Source organism: Salmo trutta, chromosome 11 (genome assembly GCF_901001165.1).
Source record: "Salmo trutta chromosome 11, fSalTru1.1, whole genome shotgun sequence".
In the NCBI taxonomy this organism is placed as follows: Eukaryota; Metazoa; Chordata; class Actinopteri; order Salmoniformes; family Salmonidae; genus Salmo; species Salmo trutta.
The window spans coordinates 16630915-16658093 of record NC_042967.1 but is presented as its reverse complement, the minus strand read 5'-3'; the positions used below and the strand labels follow the sequence as shown (position 1 = coordinate 16658093).

The 27179-nt window shown below is 47.6% G+C and overlaps 1 protein-coding gene across 3 annotated transcripts; it reads right to left on the bottom strand.

Moving 5' to 3' along the window:
- Positions 1 to 445: 445 nt before the first annotated feature.
- LOC115202326 (proline-, glutamic acid- and leucine-rich protein 1) lies at positions 446 to 26066 on the bottom strand. 3 transcript variants are annotated; one of them, XM_029766411.1, is made up of 7 exons: positions 25548 to 26066; positions 6912 to 6953; positions 5598 to 5655; positions 5110 to 5154; positions 3289 to 3436; positions 2808 to 2969; positions 446 to 2030 (listed from the first exon to the last, which is right to left on the bottom strand). In XM_029766411.1, exons 4-7 carry the CDS (start codon positions 5125 to 5127, stop codon positions 922 to 924), a joined length of 1437 nt encoding a protein of 478 aa, XP_029622271.1. In that variant the 5' UTR covers positions 5128 to 5154; positions 5598 to 5655; positions 6912 to 6953; positions 25548 to 26066; the 3' UTR covers positions 446 to 921. The 3 variants fall into 3 exon arrangements, with proteins under 3 accessions (XP_029622271.1, XP_029622270.1, XP_029622269.1); XM_029766410.1 differs by having other exon boundaries at positions 5604 to 5655; XM_029766409.1 differs by lacking the exon at positions 5598 to 5655.
- Between the last annotated feature and the right edge of the window lie 1113 nt (positions 26067 to 27179).

The window sequence follows — 27179 nt, the reverse complement described above, 5'->3', positions numbered from 1 at the left end:
TGCAGACACAGCAGGTGGGTTGTTGTGTGTGTGTGTGTGTGTGTGTGTGTGTGTGTGTGTGTGTGTGTGTGTGTGTGTGTGTGTGTGTGCGAGGGAGACTGTGTGAACATTGTGCTGACTTTATACTGTCTCATGCAGCTGTTGCTCCTCTTCCTGTGACGAGAGAGAAAGAAACAGATAGAAAGAGATAGTGAGAGAGGGAGAGAGAGACAGAAAGAGAGTGAGAGAGGGAGAGAGAGACAGAAAGAGAGAGAGAGAGGGAGAGAGAGACAGAGAGAGGGAGAGAGAGACAGAAAGAGAGAGAGAGACAGAAAGAGAGAGAGAGAGGGAGAGAGAGACAGAAAGAGAGAGACAGAGAGAGAGAGAGACAGAAAGAGAGAGAGAGAGAGAGAGACAGAAAGAGAGAGAGAGAGAGACAGAAAGAGAGAGACAGAGAGAGAGAGAGAGAGAGACAGAAAGAGAGAGACAGAAAGAGAGAGAGAGAGAGAGAGGAGAGAGAGAGAGAGAGAGTATCGTTAGCAGTTTCACTGCCGCATTGGTTTCTGCACTTTGAGAAATAATAAAAGGTGTCTTTGTTCCCGGTGGCAGCACAGCGGGACAGAATGATAATGACCGTCAGAAAGATCAACACAGATAAACAGTCCGACTCCCTCTGTAACGACTTCCTTCCTCCTTTCAATTAGAAGGCTGTGATGATCCACTTCCTCTGTGTTACTATGGTGACTTGACATTACTACAGTAAGCCGTTAACACAAGCAGGCCCATACTAGTTGATGTGGGCCTTGGCTTCCTTCCTGGCTTGAACAGTAGGGGGTGCTACTGGGTCAAAGTAAACACTTTTAAGCGCCATTGGCTCCATTTGTAGTCAGTCAAGTGAGTTTTGGTCACCTGACCGAATTAGTTGGCCCTCATTGGCTGTCCTCATGACGACTCCACGGTGATGATGGCGTCCCCGCCCCTGGGGATGGTCGAGGAGGCGTGGCCACACTGGGCGACCTGCTGCGCTCTGAGGGAACAGTCCACACTGTCATGGAGGAAACCCGCCCCCTCCACTCCATCCCCTTCTCCATCTTGATCTTCTTTCACCTTCTTCTCCGCATCCTCTTCCTCGCTCTTCACTTGGCAGCGGCACACTTCGATGCCGGAGTCGCCTGTGAGCCGGCGGTGACGGAAATGATCCTCATCCTCCTCTTCCTCCTCATCTTCCTCTCTCCTCTCTTTCTCCACGGGCTCGAAGAAGTCCACATTGGTGGAGAAGAGGGCGTGTTTTGGGGGAGACTGGGTGGGCTTGGGGGGAGAGAGGATGGAAGGGCTCTGTCTCTCTGTGACCCCCCCTTCACTCAGGCCGCCCTCCACCCCTCTCTGCTCAGCCAGCACAGCCAGGGGGTCCATAAGGATGAGTGGAGGGAGCGGCGGATGATGTGAAGGAGGAAGTGGAGAGGGAGAAGATAGTTTGGGAAGGGGGAGAGTGGGAGGGAGAGGAGAAGACGCTGTGGGAGAAGGTGTAGGTAGAAGTTCAGGTGGAGGAGGGGGCAGAGGAGGAGGTGGATATCCTCCAGGAGACAAAGGGGACCTGGCAGACACAACTCCCTCCAGAGATGAACCCTCCCTGGGGAAGCCTCTCAGGACCTCCCCCCCTCCTCCTCCAACCTCGCTACCGGGCGTGGAGGCATGGCTGGTATTATCCGTCTCGTAGGTCACCTGGACAGAGAAGGAGGCGCTGGATGGGGAGGTGAGGAGGGAGCAGGACTCGCAGGAGCAGCTGGTGTAGTTGTCTGAACTCTGAGATGAGGTCAGGCCACCACCGGCACCGCTGGGGCCCGCCCTGGAGCTAACCAAGTAGGAGGGAGGGCCGGGGGGTTGTTGCTGGTGGTGATGGGGGTAGGCTGAACCGTAAGGGGTGGCTGTGTAAGCGGTGGCGCCCCCCATCGCCCCCTGCAGAGCAAAGACGGAGCTGTAGGATGGAGGGGGTGAGGGGGGCTGGGCTGCCACCTCCTCATAGGACGGCAGCTTGAAGGAGGCCAGGAAACCTACAGTATAACACATGACAGATAATCAATTTAATCTCCTAACCACTAGGGTTACATGAGCAGCAATAGGGACTGAAACACCAAGCTCCAAAATAGTAATTGTGCAGTGCATTCAAGTCTTGTTTTTTTAATGATATTTCCACACTATGAGGTCGAAATGACACTCTGAAATTGAGAAAATTATGATAATGCCATTTTTGTGTAAGAGCTGTTTAAAAAAAAAATCCTGGAATTTTAGCCTGTTCAGGTGAGATGGAGTTTTTGGCCCAGATCATGACATCACAATCAGATCTGATTATTCTGACCAATGACTAGTCATCTTTTATTTGCATATGTATCCTCCTACTTTGAAGGGGTACGCGGAGTAGGCTCTAGAGTCTAGGTGCTCCTATCCGCCAGTCAGGGTTGTGTATGTAAATACTGTATATTAACACTTGTATCAACACGCCCACACGATCAGACTGAGCATTTCAATGGCAAAAGGAGGCTCAGGAAAACAAATTATACAAAAATATATCTGGAGTTGTTTACATTTGAAAATAAAATTAAGAAGACTGCATCGGGGCTTTAAGTTGTTCTTCGTTGACCTTCCCTGGCACAATGCAGCCAACGGAATAGTCCCAAAAGTTCAAATCCAACCAATCTAGCACCCTAGACAGACTCAAGCAAATGAGCAAACATTTCAAATACTATTTGAACCCAGGTCTGCTAATAAGACGACAAGGTGACGGCGACAATGAAAGGACCAGGGAGAGAGGCGACCGTAGCTATACGTACTGAGGTCCAACATGGACGCAGGGTAGTTGCAGGCTCCGTGATAGGCGATCAGGTTGATCTCCCTCTGTCTCTGCTGCTGCTGGACACGCAGCTTGGCCCGCCGGTGGCGGTAGGCACAGCAACAGCTGAACAGAATCACAATGGTCCACAGCAGCCAGAACCCTGCAGGATACAGACACGCAGAGACACTGTCAATACTGAATTGAATTTAAGCAACTTTATTAATCCCAATTATTGAACAGCCTCTGGTAGCTATACTGTTGCATAATCATCTTGAAAAAGCTTTTATAAATTGAAATGTATTATACCATAATAAGACAAAACCGTCTACAGTTTGATCGGAGGACCAGCCTTAAGGGCTTGCTCATGTTAAACTCCCGATCTGGTCTGGTTACATACCACAATGCATCAGTATAGCTGTGTGACAGAAAATGCTGACAAGACAAGCCTCTTGGCTGGTACTCGACTGGTTGTTACTCACACCACAGCTCGTAGTAGTAGGTGCAGCATCCTGTCTCCCCACAGCAGTGGCCGGTCTCACACAGGTAGCCTGGGTTGTTGTTGACCCCAGGGCAGTACTTATGACTGAGCATGGGCTGGCTGCCTGAGCCAGCTTGGTCTTTCACCCCCTAGTGGACAAGACATGACATGACAACAACGTACATAGTAAACAACAACACCATGGTCTTTTAGCTTGAGCAGGGTGTTTCTCAAATTTCCAGTTGTGGGGTTGGAGATGAGTACCCCCCAGGGTTGCACTTTTTTGTTCCAGCCCAGCACCATCTCGTCTGATTTAACTACTTAACTAGTCATCAAACCCTTGAATAGTTGAGTGGGTCAGATGTGTTAGCGTCAAACAAAAATGTATTCATTACATTTACTTAACCAGGTATACACAGCGCATTCAGAAAGTATTCAGACCCATTCCGTTTTTCCACATTTTGATACGTTACAGCCTTATTCTAAAATGGATTAAATAAAAACATTTCCTCATCAATCTACACACAATACCTCATAATGACAAAGTGAAAACAGGTTTTTAGAAATGTTAGCAAATTTATAAAAATATAAAGCAGAAATACCTTATTTACATAAGTATTCAGACCCTTTGTTATGAGACTCGAAATTGAGCTCAGGTGCATCCTGTTTCCATTGATCATCCTTGAGATGTTTCTACAACTTGATTGGAGTCCAACTGTGGAAAATTAAATTGATTGGACATGATTTGGAAAAGCACACACCTGTCTATATAAGGTCCCACAGGTGACAGTGCATGTCAGAGCAAAAACAAAGCCATGAGGTCGAAGGAATTGTCTGTAGAGCTCAGAGACAGGATTGTGTCGAGGCACAGATCTGGGGAAGGGTACCAAAAGATGTCTACAGCATTGAAGGTCCCCATAAACACAGTGGCCTCCATCATTATTAAATGGAAGAAGTTCAGAACCACCAAGACTCTTCCTAGAGCTGGCCGTCCGGCCAAACTGAGCAATCAGGAGAGAAGGGCCTTCGTCAGGGAGGTGACCAAGAACCCGATGGTCACTCTGACATACCTCCAGAGTTCTTCTGTGGAGATGGGAGAACCTTCCAGAAGGACAACCATCTCTGCAGCACTCTACAGCCCGTCTGACAGCCCGTTTGGAGTTTGGCAAAAGGCACCTAAAGGACTCTCAGACCATGAGAAACAAGATTCTCTGGTCTGATGAAACCAAGATTGGACTCTTTGGCCGGAATGTCAAGCGTCACATCTGGAAGAAACCTGGCATCATCCCTATGGTGAAGCATGGTGGTGGCAGCATCATGCTGTGGGGATGTATCCTTGAGTGGCCCAGCCAGAGCCCGGACTTGAAACCGATCGAACATCTCTGGAGAGACATGAAAATAATTGTGCAGCGACACTCCCCATCCAACCTGACAGAGCTTGAGAGGATCTGCAGAGAAGAATGGGAGAAACTCCTCAAATACAGGTGTACCAAGCTTGTAGCGTCACACCCATGAAGACTCGAGGCTGTAATAACTGACAAAGGTGCTTCAACAAAGTACTGAGTAAAGGGTCTGAATACTTATGTAAATGTTTTTATTTTTAATAAATTAGCAAACATTTCTAAAAACCTGTTTTTGCTTTGTCATTATGGGGTGTTGTGTGTAGATTGACGAGGGGGAAAAACTATTTAATCCATTTTAGAATATGGCCATAACGTAATAAAATGTGGAAAAGGTCAAGGGGTCTGAATACTTTCCAAATGCACTGTATGTTTTATTGAGAAACAGTGGATAGCAGACATAAACAGAATACATCTCTAACCTTGTTGATGGTTCCCATGTCTGAACCCTTTGGAGACACAGTCGTCTGCAATGAGAAAATAAACGTTATCTAGGATGTCTTAATCTGGTCTTTCCACACATTCATCATCGTTGACGTGTAATGTAAAACCGCGGAATCACTAGGCTACTTGACCACTTTGACCAAAACATCCACATGACTGTGGGCTAGCAGGAGTGAAGACTGTGGGCTAGCAGGAGTGAAGACTGTGGGCTAGCAGGAGTGAAGACTGTGGGCTAGCAGGAGTGAAGACTGTGGGCTAGCAGGAGTGAAGACTGTGGGCAAGCAGGAGTGAAGCACTTAAAGGGATACTTCAGGATTTTGGCAATGAGGCCTGTTATCTAAACCATAGTGGATATCATGCTGAAGATGCTTGTTATAGGTACATAAGTCCGAAGCTGGTTTACGTGTTAATTCAAGGTTAGTTAGCGTGTTAGTGATACCAGGAGAGGGTTTTGCAGTATACACACCCACACCTTTTCACAGGAGCTGGACAAATAGCTGATCCAATATGTAGAAACCCTGCAGCTTTGAGAGCAGGTAGCAACACAGTGTGAGATGAACATTCCTTGTTTTTTCAGAATGCTTGTTAGCCCTCTAGTGTCCTCCCTCCATCCCTTTCTCTCTTCACCCCTCCCTCTCATCCCCCTTTTTCTTCATTTTGCTTGTTTACCCCCCTAGTTTCTCTCCATCCCTCCCTCTTTTTTTGCACTCCCTCCCTCCTTCCTTCCTGCCTTCCTTCCTTCCTGCCTTCCTTCCTTCCCTCCCTCCCTCCCTCCCTCCCTCCCTCCCTCCCTCTCTCCCTTGTCTTCAGATTCCTAGTTCATCTTCAGTGTTGTACTGTTATTAGCCCCCTATAGTTCCCTCCCTCCCCTACCACTTTCCACCTCCCTCTCTCTCCCTCTCTCTCCCTCTCTCTCTCTCTCCCTCTCTCTCTCCCTCCTCTCCCTCCTCTCTCCTCTCCCTCCTCCCTCTCTCTCTCTCCCTCCTATCGTCCCTCTCTCTCCTCTCTCTCCCTCTCTCTCTCTCCTCTCTCTCTCTCGTCCTCTCCTACCCTCCTCTCTCTCTCTCTCTCTCTCTCCCTCTCCCCTCTCCTCTCTCTCTCTCCCTCTCCCCTATCTCTCTCTCCCTCTCCCCTCTCTCTCCCTCTCTCTCCCTCTCCCTCCTCCTCTCTCCCCTCTCCCTCTCTCTCCCTCTCTCTTCCCTCTCTCTCCCTCTCTCTCCCTCTCCTCTCTCCTCCCTCTCTCCCTCTCTCTCCCTCTCTCTCCCTCTCTCTCCCTCTCCCTCCCTCTCTCTCCCTCTCTCTCCCTCTCTCTCCCTCTCTACCTCTCTCTACCTCTCTCTACCCTCTCTCTACCCTCTCTCTCCCTCTCTCTACCTTTCTCTACCTCTCTCTACTCTCTCTCTACCTCTCTCTACCTCTCTCTACCTCTCTCTACTCTCTCTCTACCTCTCTCTACCTCTCTCTCTCCTCTCTCTACCTCTCTCTACCTCTCTCTACCTCTCTCTACCTCTCTCTCCCTCTCTCTACCTCTCTCTCCCTCTCTCTACCTCTCTCTACCCTCTCTCTACCTCTCTCTACCTCTCTCTACCTCTCTCTCTCTCTCTCTACCTCTCTCTACCTCTCTCTCTCTCTCTCTCTCTCTCTCTCTACCTCTCTCTACCTCTCAACCCTTTTCTTGTTAATCGTTTTCCTTGTTTGCCTCCCACCGCTAGTTCCTTTCTATGTGCTGTGCTGGTTGTTGTGAATGAATGACTGGGGATTGAAAGGTTAGACTCCTTACCTTAGCTGCTGGTCCTTCCAGCCCCTGCAGGGAGATGGTCATCTGGAGAGAGAACGGGGGGGCAGAGTTAATACAGCTGACATTTACACAGGCAGAGCCAGACTGACTGACAGACAGGCTGCACATCAGAGAAAGAGAGGAATGGGAGGAGAGAGAGAGAGAGAGGCCAACCCTTCATTCTGTATTTACAGTTTAGCTAATACATCTAATAAATACAGTCTCCCCATAAAACCTTGTCCAGTTCACTTAACATCTGTAACGCCTATAAGCCAATATTTATTAGTCTGTTTTTGGGTATACGGTCCCCCCAGTGCCAATATTTAGTAGTCTGTTTTTGAGTATATGGTCTCCCCACTGACAATATTTAGTAGTCTGTTTTGGGGTATATGGTCCCCCCAGTGCCAATATTTAGCAGTCTGTTTTTGGGTATATGGTCCCCCCAGTGCCAATATTTAGCAGTCTGTTTTTGGGTATATGGTCCCCCCAGTGCCAATATTTAGCAGTCTGTTTTTTGGGTATACGATCCCCCCAGTACCAATATTTAGTAGTCTGTTTTTGGGTATACGATCCTACGATCCTACCTACCCAGACAGCCTGACTGTGGATGTTCACCTACCCAGACAGCCTGACTGTGGATGTTCACCTATACAGACAGCCTGACTGTGGATGTTCACCTATCCAGACAGCCTGACTGTGGATGTTCACCTATCCAGACAGCCTGACTGTGGATGTTCACCTATATAGACAGTGGACTGTGGATGTTCACCTATCCAGACAGCCTGACTGTGGATGTTCACCTATCCAGACAGCCTGACTGTGGATGTTCACCTATCCAGACAGCCTGACTGTGGATGTTCACCTATACAGACAGCCTGACTGTGGATGTTCACCTATATAGACAGTGGACTGTGGATGTTCACCTATATAGACAGTGGACTGTGGATGTTCACCTATCCAGACAGCCTGACTGTGGATGTTCACCTATCCAGACAGCCTGACTGTGGATGTTCACCTATCCAGACAGCCTGACTGTGGATGTTCACCTATCCAGACAGCCTGACTGTGGATGTTCACCTATCCAGACAGCCTGACTGTGGATGTTCACCTATCCAGACAGCCTGACTGTGGATGTTCACCTATCCAGACAGCCTGACTGTGTCAGTCTCTGTGTTAAATGTGTGTTATTTCTGTTACTGGGAAGGGAGTCTGGTAGCAAGTGTACAAAGGTGGTATGTGGTCTCCAATCAGCAGGCAGTAATCAGTGTGCCCTATTTTCACTAGCTTCTCAAGGATACTCGCAGGACAAAAACTTTGTAACAGAAACTCTCCCTCGCTCTGTTTCTCTCTTTCTTTATCTCTCTCTTCCTCCATCTTTCTCTCCCTCTCTCTGTTTCTCTCTTTCTTTATCTCTCTCTTTCTCCATCTTTCTTTCTCTCTCTCCATCTTTCTCTCCCTCTCTGTTTCTCTCTTTCTTTATCTCTCTCTCTGTGTCTCTCTCTCTCCATCTTTCTCTCCCTCTCTCTCTTCTCTTTCTTTATCTCTCTCTCTGTGTCTCTCTCTCTCCATCTTTCTCTCTCTCTGCTCAATAGGCCCCTAGTGAGATCCCAGACAGACAGCGCCTAAAAGATCAACTCTACAGGGCCACCACAGTCAACCCCCGACACACTCTCAACCAGTTACACACAAACACACACAAACAAACAACCTCGCAGTGATCCTGCAGTGAAAGGGGACAACAAGGTACACGGAGTCCAAAACAACCGTGATGTAATTTTCAGGTTATCATTTATCAATTTCCCAGCCTGGCGCCTCCTTACAGACAGACAGACAGACAGACAGACAGACAGACAGACAGACAGACAGACAGACAGACAGACAGACAGACAGACAGACAGACAGACAGACAGACAGACCCCTACAGACAGACAGGCACCTACAGACAGACAGGCCCTTACAGACAGGGTTATGTTCAGTAGTAGGGTACATTTTGCAATGGAAAACGAAAATCTGTGTTCTTATTGAGCAAGTTAAGTTGGTACTAACTTCACTGATTGACTACAGTTAAAACATGTTATTCCTTACTGAACACGACCCAGCATTCACATGAACTGTGGAACAGGACAGTTCCTGTAAAAAGGATTAGTCCATAATCAAGTCAAAAGCACATATTGGCTAAAGGATTTGCATAACCAAAAAAGAGCAATGCGATTGTGATCACTTGTAAGCGTACTATCATCCTTGATACCAGAGTCCATCTGCAATGGAAATCAGTGAGCGAGCCCACTTCACGCTTACAATCCCCAGATACAATACCTCCATTGTACTCGGCACGTCTACCTCAAACACACAACCAAACGCAACGCAACACAACGCCTGTGTGTGTCCATTTCAGACAGACAGGAGGACGGTTGCATAACAGTAAAAGGAAAATGCCTATCTGTTTAGTGTTGCAGTTGACTGCGGGAGTCCAGCCACAGAGGACACAATGCTCGCATGGATGGAGACACTGGGCTTATTTTTACACCCGACTCAGTCTGACCGGACGGCATGTCACCAAACATGCAAATGACCAGTCAGCCTTTTGTCAGCTGACGGTGGGTCTCTGTTGGCCAGGCTGCACTGGGCACTGCATCTCTCTCCCTAATACTGCATCTCTCTCCCCGACACGGCATCTCTCTCCCTAATACTGCATCTCTCTCCCCGACACGGCATCTCTCTCCCTAATACTGCATCTCTCTCCCTAATACTGCATCTCTCTCCCTAATACTGCATCTCTCTCCCTAATACAGCATCTCTCTCCCTAATACAGCATCTCTCTCCCTAATACTGCATCTCTCTCCCTAATACAGCATCTCTCTCCCTAATACAGCATCTCTCTCCCTAACACAGCATCTCTCTCCCTAATACTGCATCTCTCTCCCTAATACTGCATCTCTCTCCCTAATACAGCATCTCTCTCCCTAATACTGCATCTCTCTCCCTAATACTGCATCTCTCTCCCTAATACAGCATCTCTCTCCCTAATACAGCATATCTCTCCCTAATACAGCATCTCTCTCCATAATACTGCATCTCTCTCCCCAACACTGCATCTCTCTCCCTAATACAGCATCTCTCTCCCTAATACTGCATCTCTCTCCATAATACTGCATCTCTCTCCCTAATACTGCATCTCTCTCCCTAATACAGCATCTCTCTCCCCGATACAGCATCTCTCTCCCCGACATTGCATCTCTCTCCCTAATACTGCATCTCTCTCCCTAATACTGCATCTCTCTCCCTAATACTGCATCTCTCTCCCTAATACAGCATCTCTCTCCCCGATACAGCATCTCTCTCCCCGACACTGCATCTCTCTCCCTAATACTGCATCTCTCTCCCTAATACTGCATCTCTCTCCTTAATACAGCATCTCTCTCCCTAATACGGCATCTCTCTCCCCAACACTGCATCTCTCTCCCCAACACTGCATCTCTCTCCCCGTCACTGTTTCTCTCTCCCTAATACTGCATCTCTCTCCTTAATACTGCATCTCTCTCCCTAATACTGCATCTCTCTCCCTAATACTGCATCTCTCTCCCTAATACTGCATCTCTCTCCCTAATACTGCATCTCTCTCCCCAACACTGCATCTCTCTCCCCGACACTGCATCTCTCTCCCTAATACTGCATCTCTCTCCCTAATACTGCATCTCTCTCCCTAATACTGCATCTCTCTCCCCAACACTGCATCTCTCTCCCCAACACTGCATCTCTCTCCCCAACACTGCATCTCTCACCCCAACACTGCATCTCTCTCCCCAACACTGCATCTCTCCCCCCAACACTGCATCTCTCCCCCGCACTGCATCTCTCTCCCCAACACTGCATCTCTCCCCCCAGCACTGTTTGAACTCACACATAGATTTGGTACTAGGCCTATCACCCGAGCCTGCACTGTATTGGAGTCAACCCATAATCACCCATAAGCACATTGCATAATGGAGCCCCAATCGCATACTAGATCAGGGTTATTCAACCTAAACGAGGTCCAGAGCACGCTGGTTTTCTGTTCTACCTGATAATGAATTGCACCCACCTGGTGTCCCAGGATTAAAAGGGAACAATGAAAAAAAGCAGTGGAACTGTCTTAGAGGTCCAGAGTTTAGTTTGAGGGTACTAGTGCAGGCTAACAGAAACTAGTCAGTAGCTAATGACAATGACTGATTTCAAATCAGTTAGTTAGGGAAATCCTTCATCTTAACCTTCACACATAGTCAAAACTGTAGCTACTCAACATGTCTCACTACTACACCCTACTACACACTATTACACACTATTATAAACTACTACACACTATTACACACTACTACACACTATTACACCCTACTACACATTATTACAAACTACTACACACTACTACACACTATTACACACTATTACAAAGTACTACACACTATTACACACTACTACACACTACTACACACTATTACACACTATTACACACTACTACACACAATTTCACAATACTACACACTACTACACACTATTACAAAGTACTACACACTATTACAAACTACTACACACCACTACACCCTACTACACACTACTACACACTATTACACACTACTACACCCTACTACACACTAGTACACACTATTACACTACTACACACTATTACACACTCTTACACCTTACTACACACTACTACACACAATTACACAATACTACACACTACTACGCACTATTACACACTACTAAAAACTACTACACACTACTACGCACTATTACACACTACTACGCACTATTACAAGCTACTACACACTACAACGCACTACTACACATTACTACACACTACTAAAAACTAGTACATATAACTACACATTACTACACACTATCAGGGTTGACCCAGAGTCCTCCTAGTAGTCTCCATCCATCCATCCAACTCCTGCTGCTCTCTAACAAAGTGAGGCACTGCAGCAGCAGTAGAGTACAGGGGGAGGACAAGCAGCTGGCGTCTGTGCCAGGTATTGATCAAACAGTAGCAGAGCAACACACACACACACACACACACACACACACACACACACACACACACACACACACACACACACACACACACACACACAGACACACACAGCAGTAGCAGAGGAGTGTGAGACTAGTTTGGGATAAACATTACACAGGCAGCTCTGGACTGGAAACCTCACTCCGTCAACGGCAGGACCACTAACAGCAGATGTCAGCCTGGTTAGAGGAGTGAAGATAGTAATGTACTGTTACTGGACAGTGTGAACGGAATACCAGAGATTTTACAAAACATCTAGATAATCTTGTATCCCGTTGTTTGGTCACACTTTATTTGGATAGTTCCCTATATGTGTTCTACAGATCTATCAACAAACTATCAACTGTAACTCTGTTGATGGGCAACAGCTTTCAGGTTATGGTTAGGGTCAGGTTCAGGGTTAGAGTAAGATGTATCCCAACACTGGAAATTGTGATTGGCTGAAAGAGGGGGAAAAAAGAAGACTTGCTCTTTAGTTTGGTTGCAACTTATACCAGTCCATCTTGACTCAAGATGTAACAAGGATGAAGACTGCAGTATTGACAGTTTGATGCGATTACCACTGAGAGCAAGTGAGATGTTGTCAACAGTGTCAGCAGGACTGTCAACTGGTTGCTGTAGAATTGAGTATAAGATCTACTGTATCTGACTGGGAGTATAATTCCTACTGTATCTGACTGGGAGTATAAGACCTACTGTATCTGACTAGGAGTATTAGACCTACTGTATCTGACTGGGAGTATTAGACCTACTGTATCTGACTGGGAGTATAAGACCTACTGTATCTGACTGGGAGTATGAGACCTACTGTATCTGACTGGGAGTATGATACCTACTGTATCTGACTGGGAGTATAAGACCTACTGTATCTGACTGGGAGTATGAGACCTACTGTATCTGACTGGGAGTATGATACCTACTGTGTCTGACTGGGAGTATGAGACCTACTGTATCTGACTGGGAGTATGAGACCTACTGTATCTGACTGGGAGTATGATACCTACTGTATCTGACTGGGAGTATAATTCCTACTGTATCTGACTGGGAGTATAAGACCTACTGTATCTGACTGGGAGTATTAGACCTACTGTATCTGACTGGGAGTATGAGACCTACTGTATCTGACTGGGAGTATAAGACCTACTGTATCTGACTGGGAGTATAAGACCTACTGTATCTGACTGGGAGTATGAGACCTACTGTATCTGACTGGGAGTATGAGACCTACTGTATCTGACTGGGAGTATTAGACCTACTGTATCTGACTGGGAGTATAAGACCTACTGTATCTGACTGGGAGTATTAGACCTACTGTATCTGACTGGGAGTATGAGACCTACTGTATCTGACTGGGAGTATGAGACCTACTGTATCTGACTGGGAGTATGAGACCTACTGTATCTGACTGGGAGTATGAGACCTACTGTATCTGACTGGGAGTATGAGACCTACTGTATCTGACTGGGAGTATAAGACCTACTGTATCTGACTGGGAGTATGAGACCTACTGTATCTGACTGGGAGTATGAGACCTACTGTATCTGACTGGGAGTATGAGACCTACTGTATCTGACTGGGAGTATGAGACCTACTGTATCTGACTGGGAGTATGAGACCTACTGTATCTGACTGGGAGTATGAGACCTACTGTATCTGACTGGTAGTATAAGACCTACTGTATCTGACTGGGAGTATGAGACCTACTGTATCTGACTGGGAGTATAAGACCTACTGTATCTGACTGGGAGTATGAGACCTACTGTATCTGACTGGGAGTATAATTCCTACTGTATCTGACTGGGAGTATAATTCCTACTGTATCTGACTGGGAGTATAATTCCTACTGTATCTGACTGGGAGTATAATTCCTACTGTATCTGACTGGGAGTATAAGACCTACTGTATCTGACTGGGAGTATTAGACCTACTGTATCTGACTGGGAGTATAATTCCTACTGTATCTGACTGGGAGTATAATTCCTACTGTATCTGACTGGGAGTATAAGACCTACTGTATCTGACTGGGAGTATGATACCTACTGTATCTGACTGGGAGTATGAGACCTACTGTATCTGACTGGGAGTATGAGACCTACTGTATCTGACTGGGAGTATGAGACCTACTGTGTCTGACTGGGAGTATGAGACCTACTGTGTCTGACTGGGAGTATGAGACCTACTGTGTCTGACTGGGAGTATGAGACCTACTGTGTCTGACTGGGAGTATGAGACCTAATGTATCTGACTGGGAGTATGAGACCTACTGTATCTGACTGGGAGTATGAGACCTACTGTGTCTGACTGGGAGTATGAGACCTACTGTGTCTGACTGGGAGTATGAGACCTACTGTATCTGACTGGGAGTATGAGACCTACTGTGTCTGACTGGGAGTATGAGACCTACTGTGTCTGACTGGGAGTATAAGATCTACTGTATCTGACTGGGAGTATGAGACCTACTGTATCTGACTGGGAGTATAAGGCCTACTGTATCTGTCTGGGAGTATAAGACCTACTGTATCTGACTGGGAGTATAAGACCTACTGTATCTGACTGGGAGTATGAGACCTACTGTATCTGACTGGGAGTATAAGACCTACTGTATCTGACTGGGAGTATAAGACCTACTGTATCTGTCTGGGAGTATGAGACCTACTGTATCTGACTGGGAGTATGAGACCTACTGTATCTGACTGGGAGTATTAGACCTACTGTATCTGACTGGGAGTATGAGACCTACTGTATCTGACTGGGAGTATGAGACCTACTGTATCTGACTGGGAGTATAAGACCTACTGTATCTGACTGGGAGTATGAGACCTACTGTATCTGACTGGGAGTATAAGGCCTACTGTATCTGACTGGGAATATGAGACCTACTGTATCTGACTGGGAGTATAAGGCCTACTGTATCTGACTGGGAGTATGAGACCTACTGTATCTGACTGGGAGTATGAGACCTACTGTATCTGACTGGGAGTATGAGACCTACTGTATCTGACTGGGAGTATAAGACCTACTGTATCTGACTGGGAGTATGAGACCTACTGTATCTGACTGGGAGTATGAGACCTACTGTATCTGACTGGGAGTATAAGGCCTACTGTATCTGACTGGGAGTATAAGACCTACTGTATCTGACTGGGAGTATGAGACCTACTGTGTCTGACTGGGAGTATAAGATCTACTGTATCTGACTGGGAGTATGAGACCTACTGTATCTGACTGGGAGTATGAGACCTACTGTATCTGACTGGGAGTATAAGGCCTACTGTATCTGACTGGGAGTATGAGACCTACTGTATCTGACTGGGAGTATGAGACCTACTGTGTCTGACTGGGAGTATAAGACCTACTGTATCTGACTGGGAGTATTAGACCTACTGTATCTGACTGGGAGTATGAGACCTACTGTATCTGACTGGGAGTATGAGACCTACTGTGTCTGACTGGGAGTATGAGACCTACTGTATCTGACTGGGAGTATGATACCTACTGTATCTGACTGGGAGTATGAGACCTACTGTATCTGACTGGGAGTATGAGACCTACTGTATCTGACTGGGAGTATAAGACCTACTGTATCTGACTGGGAGTGATCGGCAACAACAACTCAGTAAATGCATTTCACTGGCGTAGGAGGGGATTTCAGGCAGCCAAACAGTCTTATCTACAGGAAGAGAAGTCTTGTAATATCACAGGCCTCCACTCTGCTGTAAATTTGAGAGTCTGTGGTTTTGCCCACCACATCATACATCATACATTACTGAATCTGAAGAGGTCATTCAATCATCCCCCGAGACCATGTTAAAAACCACAAGACACCTCTACTACAAGTTGTAGATGTCTCCCACACTAACACCTAACCACGGCGCAAAGCCACAGACAGACAGCGAGACAAGCAGCTTAACACACTTCCTCACTTCCTGCCTGTTCACCAGTTTGTGTGTGTGTGTGTGTGTGTGTGTGTGTGCGCGCGCGTGTGTGTGTGTGTGTGTGTGTGTGTGTGTGTGTGTGTGTGTGTGTGTGTGTGTGTGTGTGTGTGTGTGTGTTGCTGGGTTAGATAACGGCAGCGCTGGCCTTGTGAGATATGATGGTTCTGTAAAGAGAGTAAGAAAACAAGCCAGACTGAGGGGAGACAGAGTTAACCCAGGCACCTCTTACACAATAGGCTATACACTCAGAAACAAAGGTGCTATCTAGAATCTGAAATGGTTCTTTGGTTGTCCCCATAGGAGAACCCTTTGAAGAACCCTTTTTGGTTCCAGGTAGAACGCTTTTGGGTTCCATGTACAGAAAACCCTTTCCACAGAGGGTTCTACTTGGAACCAAAAAGGGTTCTCCTATGGGGACACCCGAAGAACCCTTTTGGAACACTTTTTTCTACGAGCTAAAGTGACCACAGGAGCATCCTGGACAGATACAAAGGAGCTGATTGTTCTGGCAGAAGAGACCGTTAGCTAAGACCACTTAAACAGCGACCGATGGAAGTTATGAAGAAACATTGTCCTCCTCAAGAGATACAGTGAGGGAAAAAAGTATTTGATCCCCTGCTGATTTTGTACGTTTGCCCACTGACAAGGAAATTATCAGTCTATCATTTTAATGGTAGGTTTAGTTGAACAGTGAGAGACAGAACAACAACAAAATCCAGAAAAACGCATGTCAAAAATGTTATAAATTGATTTGCATTTTAATGAGGGAAATAAGTATTTGACCCCCTCTCAATCAGAAAGATTTCTGGCTCCCAGGTGTCTTTTATACAGGTAACGAGCTGAGATTAGGAGCACACTCTTAAAGGGAGTGCTCCTAATCTCAGTTTGTTACCTGTATAAAAGACACCTGTCCACAGAAGCAATCAATCAATCAGATTCCAAACTCTCCACCATGGCCAAGACCAAAGAGCTCTCCAAGGATGTCAGGGACAAGATTGTAGACCTACACAAGGCTGGAATGGGCTACAAGACCATCGCCAAGCAGCTTGGTGAGAAGGTGACAACAGTTGGTGCGATTATTCGCAAATGGAAGAAACACAAAAGAACTGTCAATCTCCCTCGGCCTGGGGCTCCATGCAAGATCTCACCTCGTGGAGTTGCAATGATCATGAGAACGGTGAGGAATCAGCCCAGAACTACACGGGAGGATCTTGTCAATGATCTCAAGGCAGCTGGGACCATAGTCACCAAGACAACAATTGGTAACACACTACGCCGTGAAGGACTGAAATCCTGCACCGCCCACAAGGTCCCCCTGCTCAAGAAAGCACATATACATGCCCGTCTGAAGTTTGCCAATGAACATCTGAATGATTCAGAGGACAACTGGGTGAAAGTGTTGTGGTCAGATGAGACAAAAATGGTGCTCTATGGCATCAACTCAACTCGCCGTGTTTGGAGGAGGAGGAATGCTGCCTATGACCCCAAGAACACCACCCCCACCGTTTAACATGGAGGTGGAAACATTATGCTTTGGGGGTGTTTTTCTGCTAAGGGGACAGGACAACTTCACCGCATCAAAGGGACGATGGACGGGGCCATGTACCGTCAAATCTTGGGTGAGAACCTCCTTCCCTCAGCCAGGGCATTGAAAATGGGTCGTGGATGGGTATTCCAGCATGACAATGACCCAAAACCCACAGCCAAGGAAACAAAGGAGTGGCTCAGGAAGAAGCACATTAAGGTCCTGGAGTGGCCTAGCCAGTCTCCAGACCTTAATCCCATAGAAAATCTGTGGAGGGAGCTGAAGGTTCGAGTTGCCAAACGTCAGCCTCGAAACCTTAATGACTTGGAGAAGATCTGCAAAGAGGAGTAGGACAAAATCCCTCCTGAGATGTGTGCAAACCTGGTGGCCAACTACAAGAAACGTCTGACCTCTGTGATTGCCAACAAGGGTTTTGCCACCAAGTACTAAGTCATGTTTTGCAGAGTGGTCAAATCCTTATTTCCCTCATTAAAATGCAAATCAATTTATAACATTTTTGACATGCGTTTTTCTGGATTTTTTGTTGTTTTTCTGTCTCTCACTGTTCAAATAAACCTACCATTAAAATTATAGACTGATAATTTCTTTGTCAGTGGGCAAACATACAAAATCAGCAGGGGATCAAATACTTTTTTCCCTCACTGTATATTATTATCATCACAAGGTAAATGGTTAGGAACGTTCATAGCACAATGCCTGATGGACAGTCAACAGTGTGTGTGTGTGTGTGTGTGTGTGTGTGTGCATGCGTGCGCGTGCGTGCATGCAAGAAATTCAGCTATGATAGCAAACACCTACAGTAGCGGAGTTTTCTTCTTAGTGAGTGTATTCAATAGGAGATAACTTTTTTAACATACACACTAACACATGAATAATACCCGCTACAACTAAGCCTACAATCAATGTAAAGATCATCTTGAGAATGGTAATTGCACTGTCAACGGGTGTATTAGAGGCGAAGTCAGGTGCAGGAGAGTAGCGTGATGTAAACAGGCACACTTTATTTTAGTTCCAAAAACCTGAGCACTACATAAATAAAACAAACTCAAAACACAGAACATCATAAAAGTAAAGCGCGTAATAAAACACCATAATAACAGGAAACAATTACACACAAAACATGATGGGAAACAGAGGGTTAAATACAAGTAAATTCATTGGGGAAATGAAAACCAGGTGCGTATGGAAACAAGACAAGACAAATGGATATATGAAAAATGGAGTGGCGATGGCTAGAAAGCCGGTGACGTCGATCGCCCGAACAAGGAGAGGAGCCGACTTCGACGGAAGTCGTGACAGTACCCCCCCCCCGACGCGCGGCTCCAGCGGCGCGCTGACACCTGCCTCGAGGACGACCCGAAGGACGAGGCGCAGGGCGATCCGGCCGGCGATGGTGAAACTCCCGCAGCAGTTCAGGATCCAAAACATCTGCAACCGGAACCCAGCACCTCTCCTCCGGCCCGTACCCCTCCCACTCCACGAGGTACTGAAGGCCCCCCACCCGGCGCCTCGAATCCAGGATAGAACGAACGATGTACGCCGGGGCCCCCTCGATGTCCAAAGGGGGGCGGAGGGACCTCCGGCACCTCAGATTCCTGGAGCGGACCAGCCACCAACCGGCCTGAGGAGAGACACATGGAACGAGGGGTTAATACGATAATCAGAGGGAAGCTGTAATCTATAACATACCTCGTTCACCCTCCTCAGGACTTTAAATGGCCCCACAAACAGACCCAGCTTCCGGCAGGGCAGGCGGAGGGCAGGTTACAGGTCGAGAGCCATACCCGGTCCCTGCGGTGACGGTCCGCGCTGGCTTTCTGGCGACGCGCGGCTCGCTGGAGATGGACATGGGCGGCCTCCCATGTCTCCTCCACACGTCTAAACCAGTCGTCTACCGCAGGAGTCTCGGTCTGACCCTGATGCCACGGTACCAGAACCGGCTGGTACCCCAATACGCACTGATAGGGGGAGAGGTTAGTGGAGGAGTGGCGATGCGAGTTCTGTGCCATCTCGGCCCAGGGCACAAACGCTGCCCACTCCCCCGGCCGGTCCTGGCAATAGGACCGCAGAAACCTGCCCACATCCTGGTTGACTCTCTCTACCTGCCTGTTACTCTCGGGGTGAAAACCTGAGGTAAGGCTAATCGAGACCCCCAGATGTTCCATGAACGCCCTCCAAGCCCTCCCGATCTGACACTATATCCTCAGGCACCCCGTAGTGCCGGAAGACGTGTGTAAACAGGGCCTCCGCAGTCTGTAGGGACGTAGGGAGACCAGGCAGAGGGAGGAGACGACAACGATCCACAACGACCAGGATCGTGGTATTTCCCTGTGAGGGAGGAAGATCCGTTAGGAAATCCACTGACAGATGTGACCAAGGTTGTTGTGGAACGGGTAAGGGATGTAACTTACCTCTGGGCAGGTGTCTCGGAGCCTTACACTGGGCACACACCGAGCAGGAGGAGACATAAACCCTCACGTCCTTAGCCAAAGTGGGCCACCAGTACTTCCCAGTCAGACAGCGCACCGTCCGACCGATCCCCGGATGACGAGAGGAGGGAGACGTGTGGGCCCAAAAGATCAACTGGTCATGGACAGCAGACGGAACGTACATACGCCCTACGGGACACTGGAGGGGAGCGGGCTCTGTACGCAACGCCTGCTCAATCTCCGCATCCAGATCCCACACGACCGGCGCTACCAGGTAGGAGGCCGGGAGTATGGGAGTCTGATCCATGGGCTGCTCCTCTGTGTCATACAGCCGGGACAGTGCGTCTGCCTTCGCATTCTGGGAACCTGGTCTGTAGGATAGGGTAAACACAAAACGGGTAAGGAACATGGCCCACCTTGCCTGATGAGGATTCAGTCTCCTCCCTGCCCGGATGTACTCCAGGTTGCGGTGGTCAGTCCAGATGAGAAAAGGGTGTTTAGCCCCCTCAAGCCAATGTCTCCACGCTTTCAACGCTTTAACCACAGCCAACAACTCCCGGTCCCCCACATCATAGTTACGCTCCGCTGGGCTGAGTGTCCTCGAGAAGAAAGCACAGGGGCGGAGTTTCGGTGGCGTGCCCGAGCGCTGTGAGAGCACGGCTCCTATCCCAGCCTCGGATGCGTCCACCTCCACTATGAATGCCAAAGAGGGATCCGGATGGGCCAGCACTGGAGCCGAAGTAAACAGAGCCCGTAGTTGCCCAAAAGCCCTGTCCGCCTCAGCCGACCACCGCAACCTTACAGGACCCCCTTTCAGCAGTGAGGTAATGGGTGCAGCAACCTGGCCAAAACCCCGGATAAATCTCCGGTAGTAATTGGCAAACCCTAAAAATCGCTGCACCTCCTTTACCGTGGTGGGAGTCGGCCAATTATGAACGGCTGCAATGCGGTCACTCTCCATCTCCACCCCTGATGTGGAAATGCGATACCCTAGGAAGGAGACGGCCTGCTGAAAAAACAGGCATTTCTGAGCCTTGACTTACAGGTCATGCTCCAACAGTCGTCCAAGTATCTTGCGCACCAAAGACACATGCTCGGCGCGTGTAGCGGAGTAAATCAGAATGTCATCGATATACACCACTACACCCTGGCGGTGCAGGTCCCTGAAAATCTCGTCTACAAAGGATTGGAAAACTGATGGAGCATTCATCAACCCGTACGGCATGACGAGGTACTCATAATGCCCTGTGGTGGTACTGAACGTTGTCTTCCACTCGTCTCCCTCCCGGATACGCACCAGGTTATACGCACTCCTGAGATCTAGTTTTGTGAAGAAGCGCGCCCCATGCATTGACTCAATCGCCGTGGCGATAAGAGGTAGCGGGTAACTGTACTTCACCGTGATTTGATTGAGACCTCTATAGTCAATGCACGGGCGTAAACCTCCATCCTTCCTCTTCACAAAAAAGAAACTCAAGGAGGCGGGTGAAGTAGAGGGCCAAATGTACCCCTGACGCAGGGATTCAGAGACATATGTATCCATAGCTACCGTCTCCGCTTGCGACAGAGGATACACGTGACTCCTGGGAAGCGCAGCGTCTGCCAGGAGATTTATCGCACAATCCCCCCGTCGATGAGGTGGTAATTGAGTCGCCTTCGCGAAATCGGCATATTCTGGGGGGATGTGCACAGTGGAGAACTGGTCTGGACTTTCCACCGTGGTAGCACCAACAGAAACCCCTACACACCTCCCTGAGCACTCTCGCGACCACCCCGTGAGAGCCCTCTGTTGCCAGGAAATAGTGGGGTTATGCAGAGCCAACCAAGGAAGGCCTAGTACCACAGGAAACGCAGGAGAGTCCATGAGAAAGAGACTGATTCTCTCTCATGATTCCCCTGCATAACCATGGCCAAGGATATGGTGGCCTCCTTGACTAGCCCGGACCCTAATGGTCAACTATCTAGAGCGTGTACCGGGAAGGGTCTAACTATAGGAAAAATGGGGATCCCTAACTTAATGGCTAATGCTCTGTCAATAAAATTCCCAGCTGCGCCTGAATTGACGAGCGCCTTATGCTGGGAATGTGGGGAAAACTCAGGGAAACAAACAGGCACAAACAGTTGACAAACAGAGGACTCTGGATGAGTGTGGTGAAAACTCGCCTGGGGTGACGCCAGAGTGCCCTGCCTGTTACCTTGACTCCCAGAGAAACCAACACGGCACCGGCCGGCAGTGTGTCCTCTGCGGCCACAGATGGCGCACGTGACGGCTCCTCCTCCAGTCTCCCTATGAGCAGCCCCTCCTAACTTCATGGGCACCGGAGCGGGGGTGCTGGACAATGAAACCGACAGAGCCCCCTCTGGACGTCCGCGGGTGACCAGCAGGTTATCCAACCAGATGGACAAATCCACCAGTTGGTCGAAGAAAATGGTGGCATCCCTGCAGGCCAGCTCACATCGGACGTCCTCTCATAGGCTGCATCGATAGTGGTCGATGCAGCCTATGAGCCTGTCGTTCCAGCCTGCTCCGGCGGCCAAGGTCCGGAATTCCAGGGCGAAGTTCTGGGCGCTCCTCGTCCCCTGTCTCAAATGGAAGAGCCTCTCCCCCGCCGCTCTGCCCTCAGGTGGATGGTTGAAGACGGGTGAACTCCTCGAAGTGGTCTTGTGCCGTGTCTCCTTCTCTCCACACGGCGTTTGCCCACTCCAGCGCTCTTCCTGTGAGGCAGGAGACGAGGGCGCCACTCTCTCCCCTCCTGAGGGAGCTGGGTGCACAGTGGCCAGGTAGAGGTCCAGTTGTAACAAGAATCCCTGGCACTGTGCTGCCGTTCCATCATACTCCCTGGGAAGGGAGAGACTCATCCCACTGGAACTCTCTCCGGATGGAACGGATGGAGACAACCCCGGTTGTGCTGGTCGTGGCACTGGAGAGACTTCCTGTCTCTCCCAGTGGTCCATGGTCTGGACAACGCGATCCATCATGGCACCAAAATGTTGTAACATGGCCGAATATTCCTGGACGCGCTCCTCGACTCCTCTAACCGGGGTACCTGCTCCTGCTGACTCCATTGGAGGTGTGTAATTCTGTCAACGGGTGTATTAGAGTCGAAGTCAGGTGCAAGAGAGTAGAGTGATGGAAACAGGCACACTTTATTTTAGTTCCAAAAACCTGAGCACTACAGAAATAAAACGCGCTCAAAACACAGAACATCATAAAAGTAAAGCGCGTAATAAAACACCATAATAACAGGAAACAATTACACACAAAACATGATGGGAAACAGAGGGTTAAATACAAGTAAATTCATTGGGGAAATGATAACCAGGTGTGTATGGAAACAAGACAAGACAAATGGATATATGAAAAATGGAGCGGCGATGGCTAGAAAGCCAGTGACGTCGATTGCCGAACACCGCCCGAACAAGGAGAGAAGCCGACTTCGTGACATGCACATATTCTTGTAGCTGACTTGTTCTGTATATACCATGCCATGCCGGGAAGACCTCTAGGCCTATACAGGGCCGGATTAAGAAATCATGGGCCCGGGGCTTAGTTATTTTTTATAGCCCCCTGCCCCGCCGCCGTCCTACCCATTTCACTTCTATGGATTATATGTCTATGGTCACATAGCAAGAAGCTGGAGCTGATATTTGGAGTGAATGTTGCCCAAACTGTGGCCTTCCCGACTGTAGGCATACCAGTAACTGCCAAAATAAAGGAAACACTTGAGTAAACAAGGGGTACATTATATATGTTATGGTGTTGGTTTCGGTCCACTTGTAGAATCTATGCCAAGGTGCATTGAAGCTATTCTGGTTCGTGGAGGCCCAACACCCTATTAAGACACTTTATGTTGGGGTTTCCTTTATTTTGGCAGATATCTGTATGTGCTTTATTGGGATAAACTGTTGATTCTCTGGTTCTAAATTATGCTCTCTGGTGTATGTTGAACATTGAGAGTGGGCTCCTGTGGTTGTATAAAAATTATAATAAAAAAATTAAATAATTTGTTTTTTGTTGCTGTTTTTTTGCCTCTTGGGCCCCCTATGATTTTGGGCTCAGACCATTATTCACACAATTGACCAGTCAATTTGAATTATAATGCAGTTTACTTAAATGTATTTAATACTCAGTTACCCAATCAAGGCAGGGCCTCCCCAGTTACCCACGTGTCCCCCTACCTCCTGTCCTCCCCATCTGATGATTAGCAGAGTGGCAGCAGAATGCAGCAGGCTGTCTACACTCATTGAGAGTGGGCTCCTGAGTCTTCCTGTGGTTGGCGGTTTAAGAAGTATACTACATATATAATGTACAGTAAGGGAAAAAACAGAGGAACTCTAGAGCTCTGTCAGAGTGACCATCGGGTTCTTGGTCACCTCCCTGTCAAAGGCCCTTCTCTACCGATTGCTCAGTTTGGCCGGACGGCCTGCTCTAGAAAGAGTCTTGGTGGTTCCAAACTTCTTCCATTTAAGAATGATGGAGGCCACTGTGTTCTTGGAGACCTTCAATGCTGCATACATTTTTTGGTACCCTTCCCCAGATCTGTGCCTCGACACAATCCTGTCTCTGAGCTCTAGACAATTCCTTCGACCTCTTTGGTTTGATTTTGCTCTGACATGCACTGTCAACTGTGGGACCTTATATAGACAGGTGTGTGCCTTTTCAAATCATGTCCAATCAATTGAATTTACCACAGGTGGACTCCAATCAAGTTGTAGAAACATCAAAAGGATGATCAATGGAAACAGGATGCACCTGACCTCAATTTTGAGTCTCATAGCAAAGGGTCTGAATACTTATATAAGTAAGGTATTTCTGTTTTTCCATTTTAATAAATGTGCAAAAAAATATAAAAACCTGTTTTTGCGTTGCCATTATGGGGTATTGTGTGTAGATTGCTGTGGATTTTATTTTATTTTATACATTTTCAAATAAGGCTGTAAAGTAACAAAAAGTGGAAAATGTCATGGGGTCTGAATACTTTCCGAAGGCACTGTATTTCCTTCATAGTTGTTTTTTTGTTGTTGCCTCTGTGGCCCCCCACGGGCCTGGGACCAGGGACTTCAGCCCTGGTAAACTCCTGCATTATCCCGGCCCTTGGCCTATAGCTCATTGAACCAGCACTATAGTATTTCATCATTGGCAGAGGGGTTATAAATTACCTTTATTATGCGGGGTCGGGAGCTAAAAGCACTTCTAATTATGGGCTGTGTAAAATTGAGGTCATTCTTTGGTGCATTACAGCAAATTAATTTCCAGACAAAGAGATGAGGAAATCAACTTTCAGATATCAGCAACACATCTTAAAATAAAACATAAATTAAAGGATAATCATGCAGTTGTGTGTGTGCTGTACAACAAGTCTATTTATGCTCAAAAAGCCTGATTTAGAAAAACTTGAACTTCAGACTGTCCATAAAATCTTAGTCTTGTGAAGCCTAAATATTTGTTGCAATATCAATTGAATTATTTCCAACAATAACAGATATCCACCGAATCGACGGTATGACAACAAATCCGTGCAATCTAGGAACATTGCTTAGAAAACATCACAACGGCATACACAGTAGCATAATACCCCTGCAGTATAATATTGCCCAGTTGTTGACAAAATCACCATAACTCACAGCAATCATATCAAGCGAAGATGTTGATAATACAAAATCTGTAAATCAACATACCGCCTCTGCTTTGAGTCCTAGGCAGAACGTCAACGTTTTCTCTGGATCCATGGCCAGGGGCAGCAGAGATTTAGAACGACAACAGAGAGAGAGAGAGTGGAAAACACAGAGGACTGGGATCTATTTTATTGTGCTAAGCCCCCATCTCTCTCCCACACTGAATCCTCAGCACAGCAGCCTGCTGCTCCGCCATTCCCCGCGCGGAGAGAACGCCCCTCCCCGAATCCGATACTATCCGGGATACCGCCGCGGCCAATCCAACAATGGTACAGGCTGCGCGATATCGACAAGGGAACGGAAAGCGTCCCAATGGCAAACGGCGCTCAGGTGTTTTCTCTTCCAGCTCGTGGGAAGATGGAGGATTGAGGATTCCAGTTTTCTTTTTTTCCTCGTTGGTGGTACGGGGGCGCTCTTTAAATGATGTCATGTAATTCCAGCCCTCTCAAACTGGGAAAAGAGGAGAGGGCTGTGCAGATGATTGGACGTCACCGGTCTATCTCCGGTTCCTGGCAACAAGTAGCAGAGGCTGAGAAAGAGATGGCTGCTTAGTAGAGCTCCGTTTTAAACGACTTTTATTCCAAGTTCAATGTCTTGCGTTGTGTAGATTTGCAAGCAACGTATTTTCTATTTCTTTTTATAGGGGCCTAATTGTTTCAGCCACCATGAGGGGTAGGGATGGGGTAGGGATGCTTGGCCAAGGTCACCCGATACAGACATGCATGTTGAAATAGATCACGTTAGAGGGGGACGTACACATTTCATTCCAAGTGAGACAAGAAAACAGAAGTGAATATACACGCAGGACATTGACTGAGACAACAATGTGTTGCTTATTACTGTCATGTTACATACCCCTACACGTGTAAAGTGTACAAAACCCCTATGTGTGTGAACTGCAGCTGTTTTATGTAGGACAGGTTATCCTATCCTACCACCAAATCCATAAAAAGGAAGTACCTTACATAAGTACTTGGATAAATCCACAGGACAAACGCTGCAACATTCCTATTGTCCACAAGGTGGGAGCAGACTATTGGAAATGTAATGTTGGTGCCCTACTTTTACAGCAGTGATGAAAACCTTTACAATTCCAAATAATCATGCTTGATTTGTGGTAAAATTCCAGAAGTGAATATTGACAGGAATAATTGTGAAGATTTTCATCTCATGTAATGGATATCCATCATTGAACTTAACGCTTTTATTTTCACACATTTCTACAATTATTTCTGCCAATATTCATTTAATTTTACAGCAAATCAAAAGGTTTAAAGGTTTTCATGGTCTCAGCTAATGAAGCTGTGTGCGCTTGCGCACGCACACGAGTGCGTATGTGTGCACCTGGGTATGTGTACATGCAAGAGTGTATGTGTGTGTGTGCAGTATGTAATCTTCCTAGTGAGTCACTGGGTATTGGTGATTGGGCATGGCCCTGGTTAGCACGATGGGGCATTATGACACTCCGCATGTCGCCATGGAAGAGTAGATGAGCAGAACAGGACTTACCACCGCCACTAATCTTGACATTAGCAACATTTGTTATGCCGTAGGTTACCAGTTACCAACCCACTACCCTCTCACTCCCCTACCCTCTCACACCCCTACCCTCACACCCTTACCCTCTCACATCCC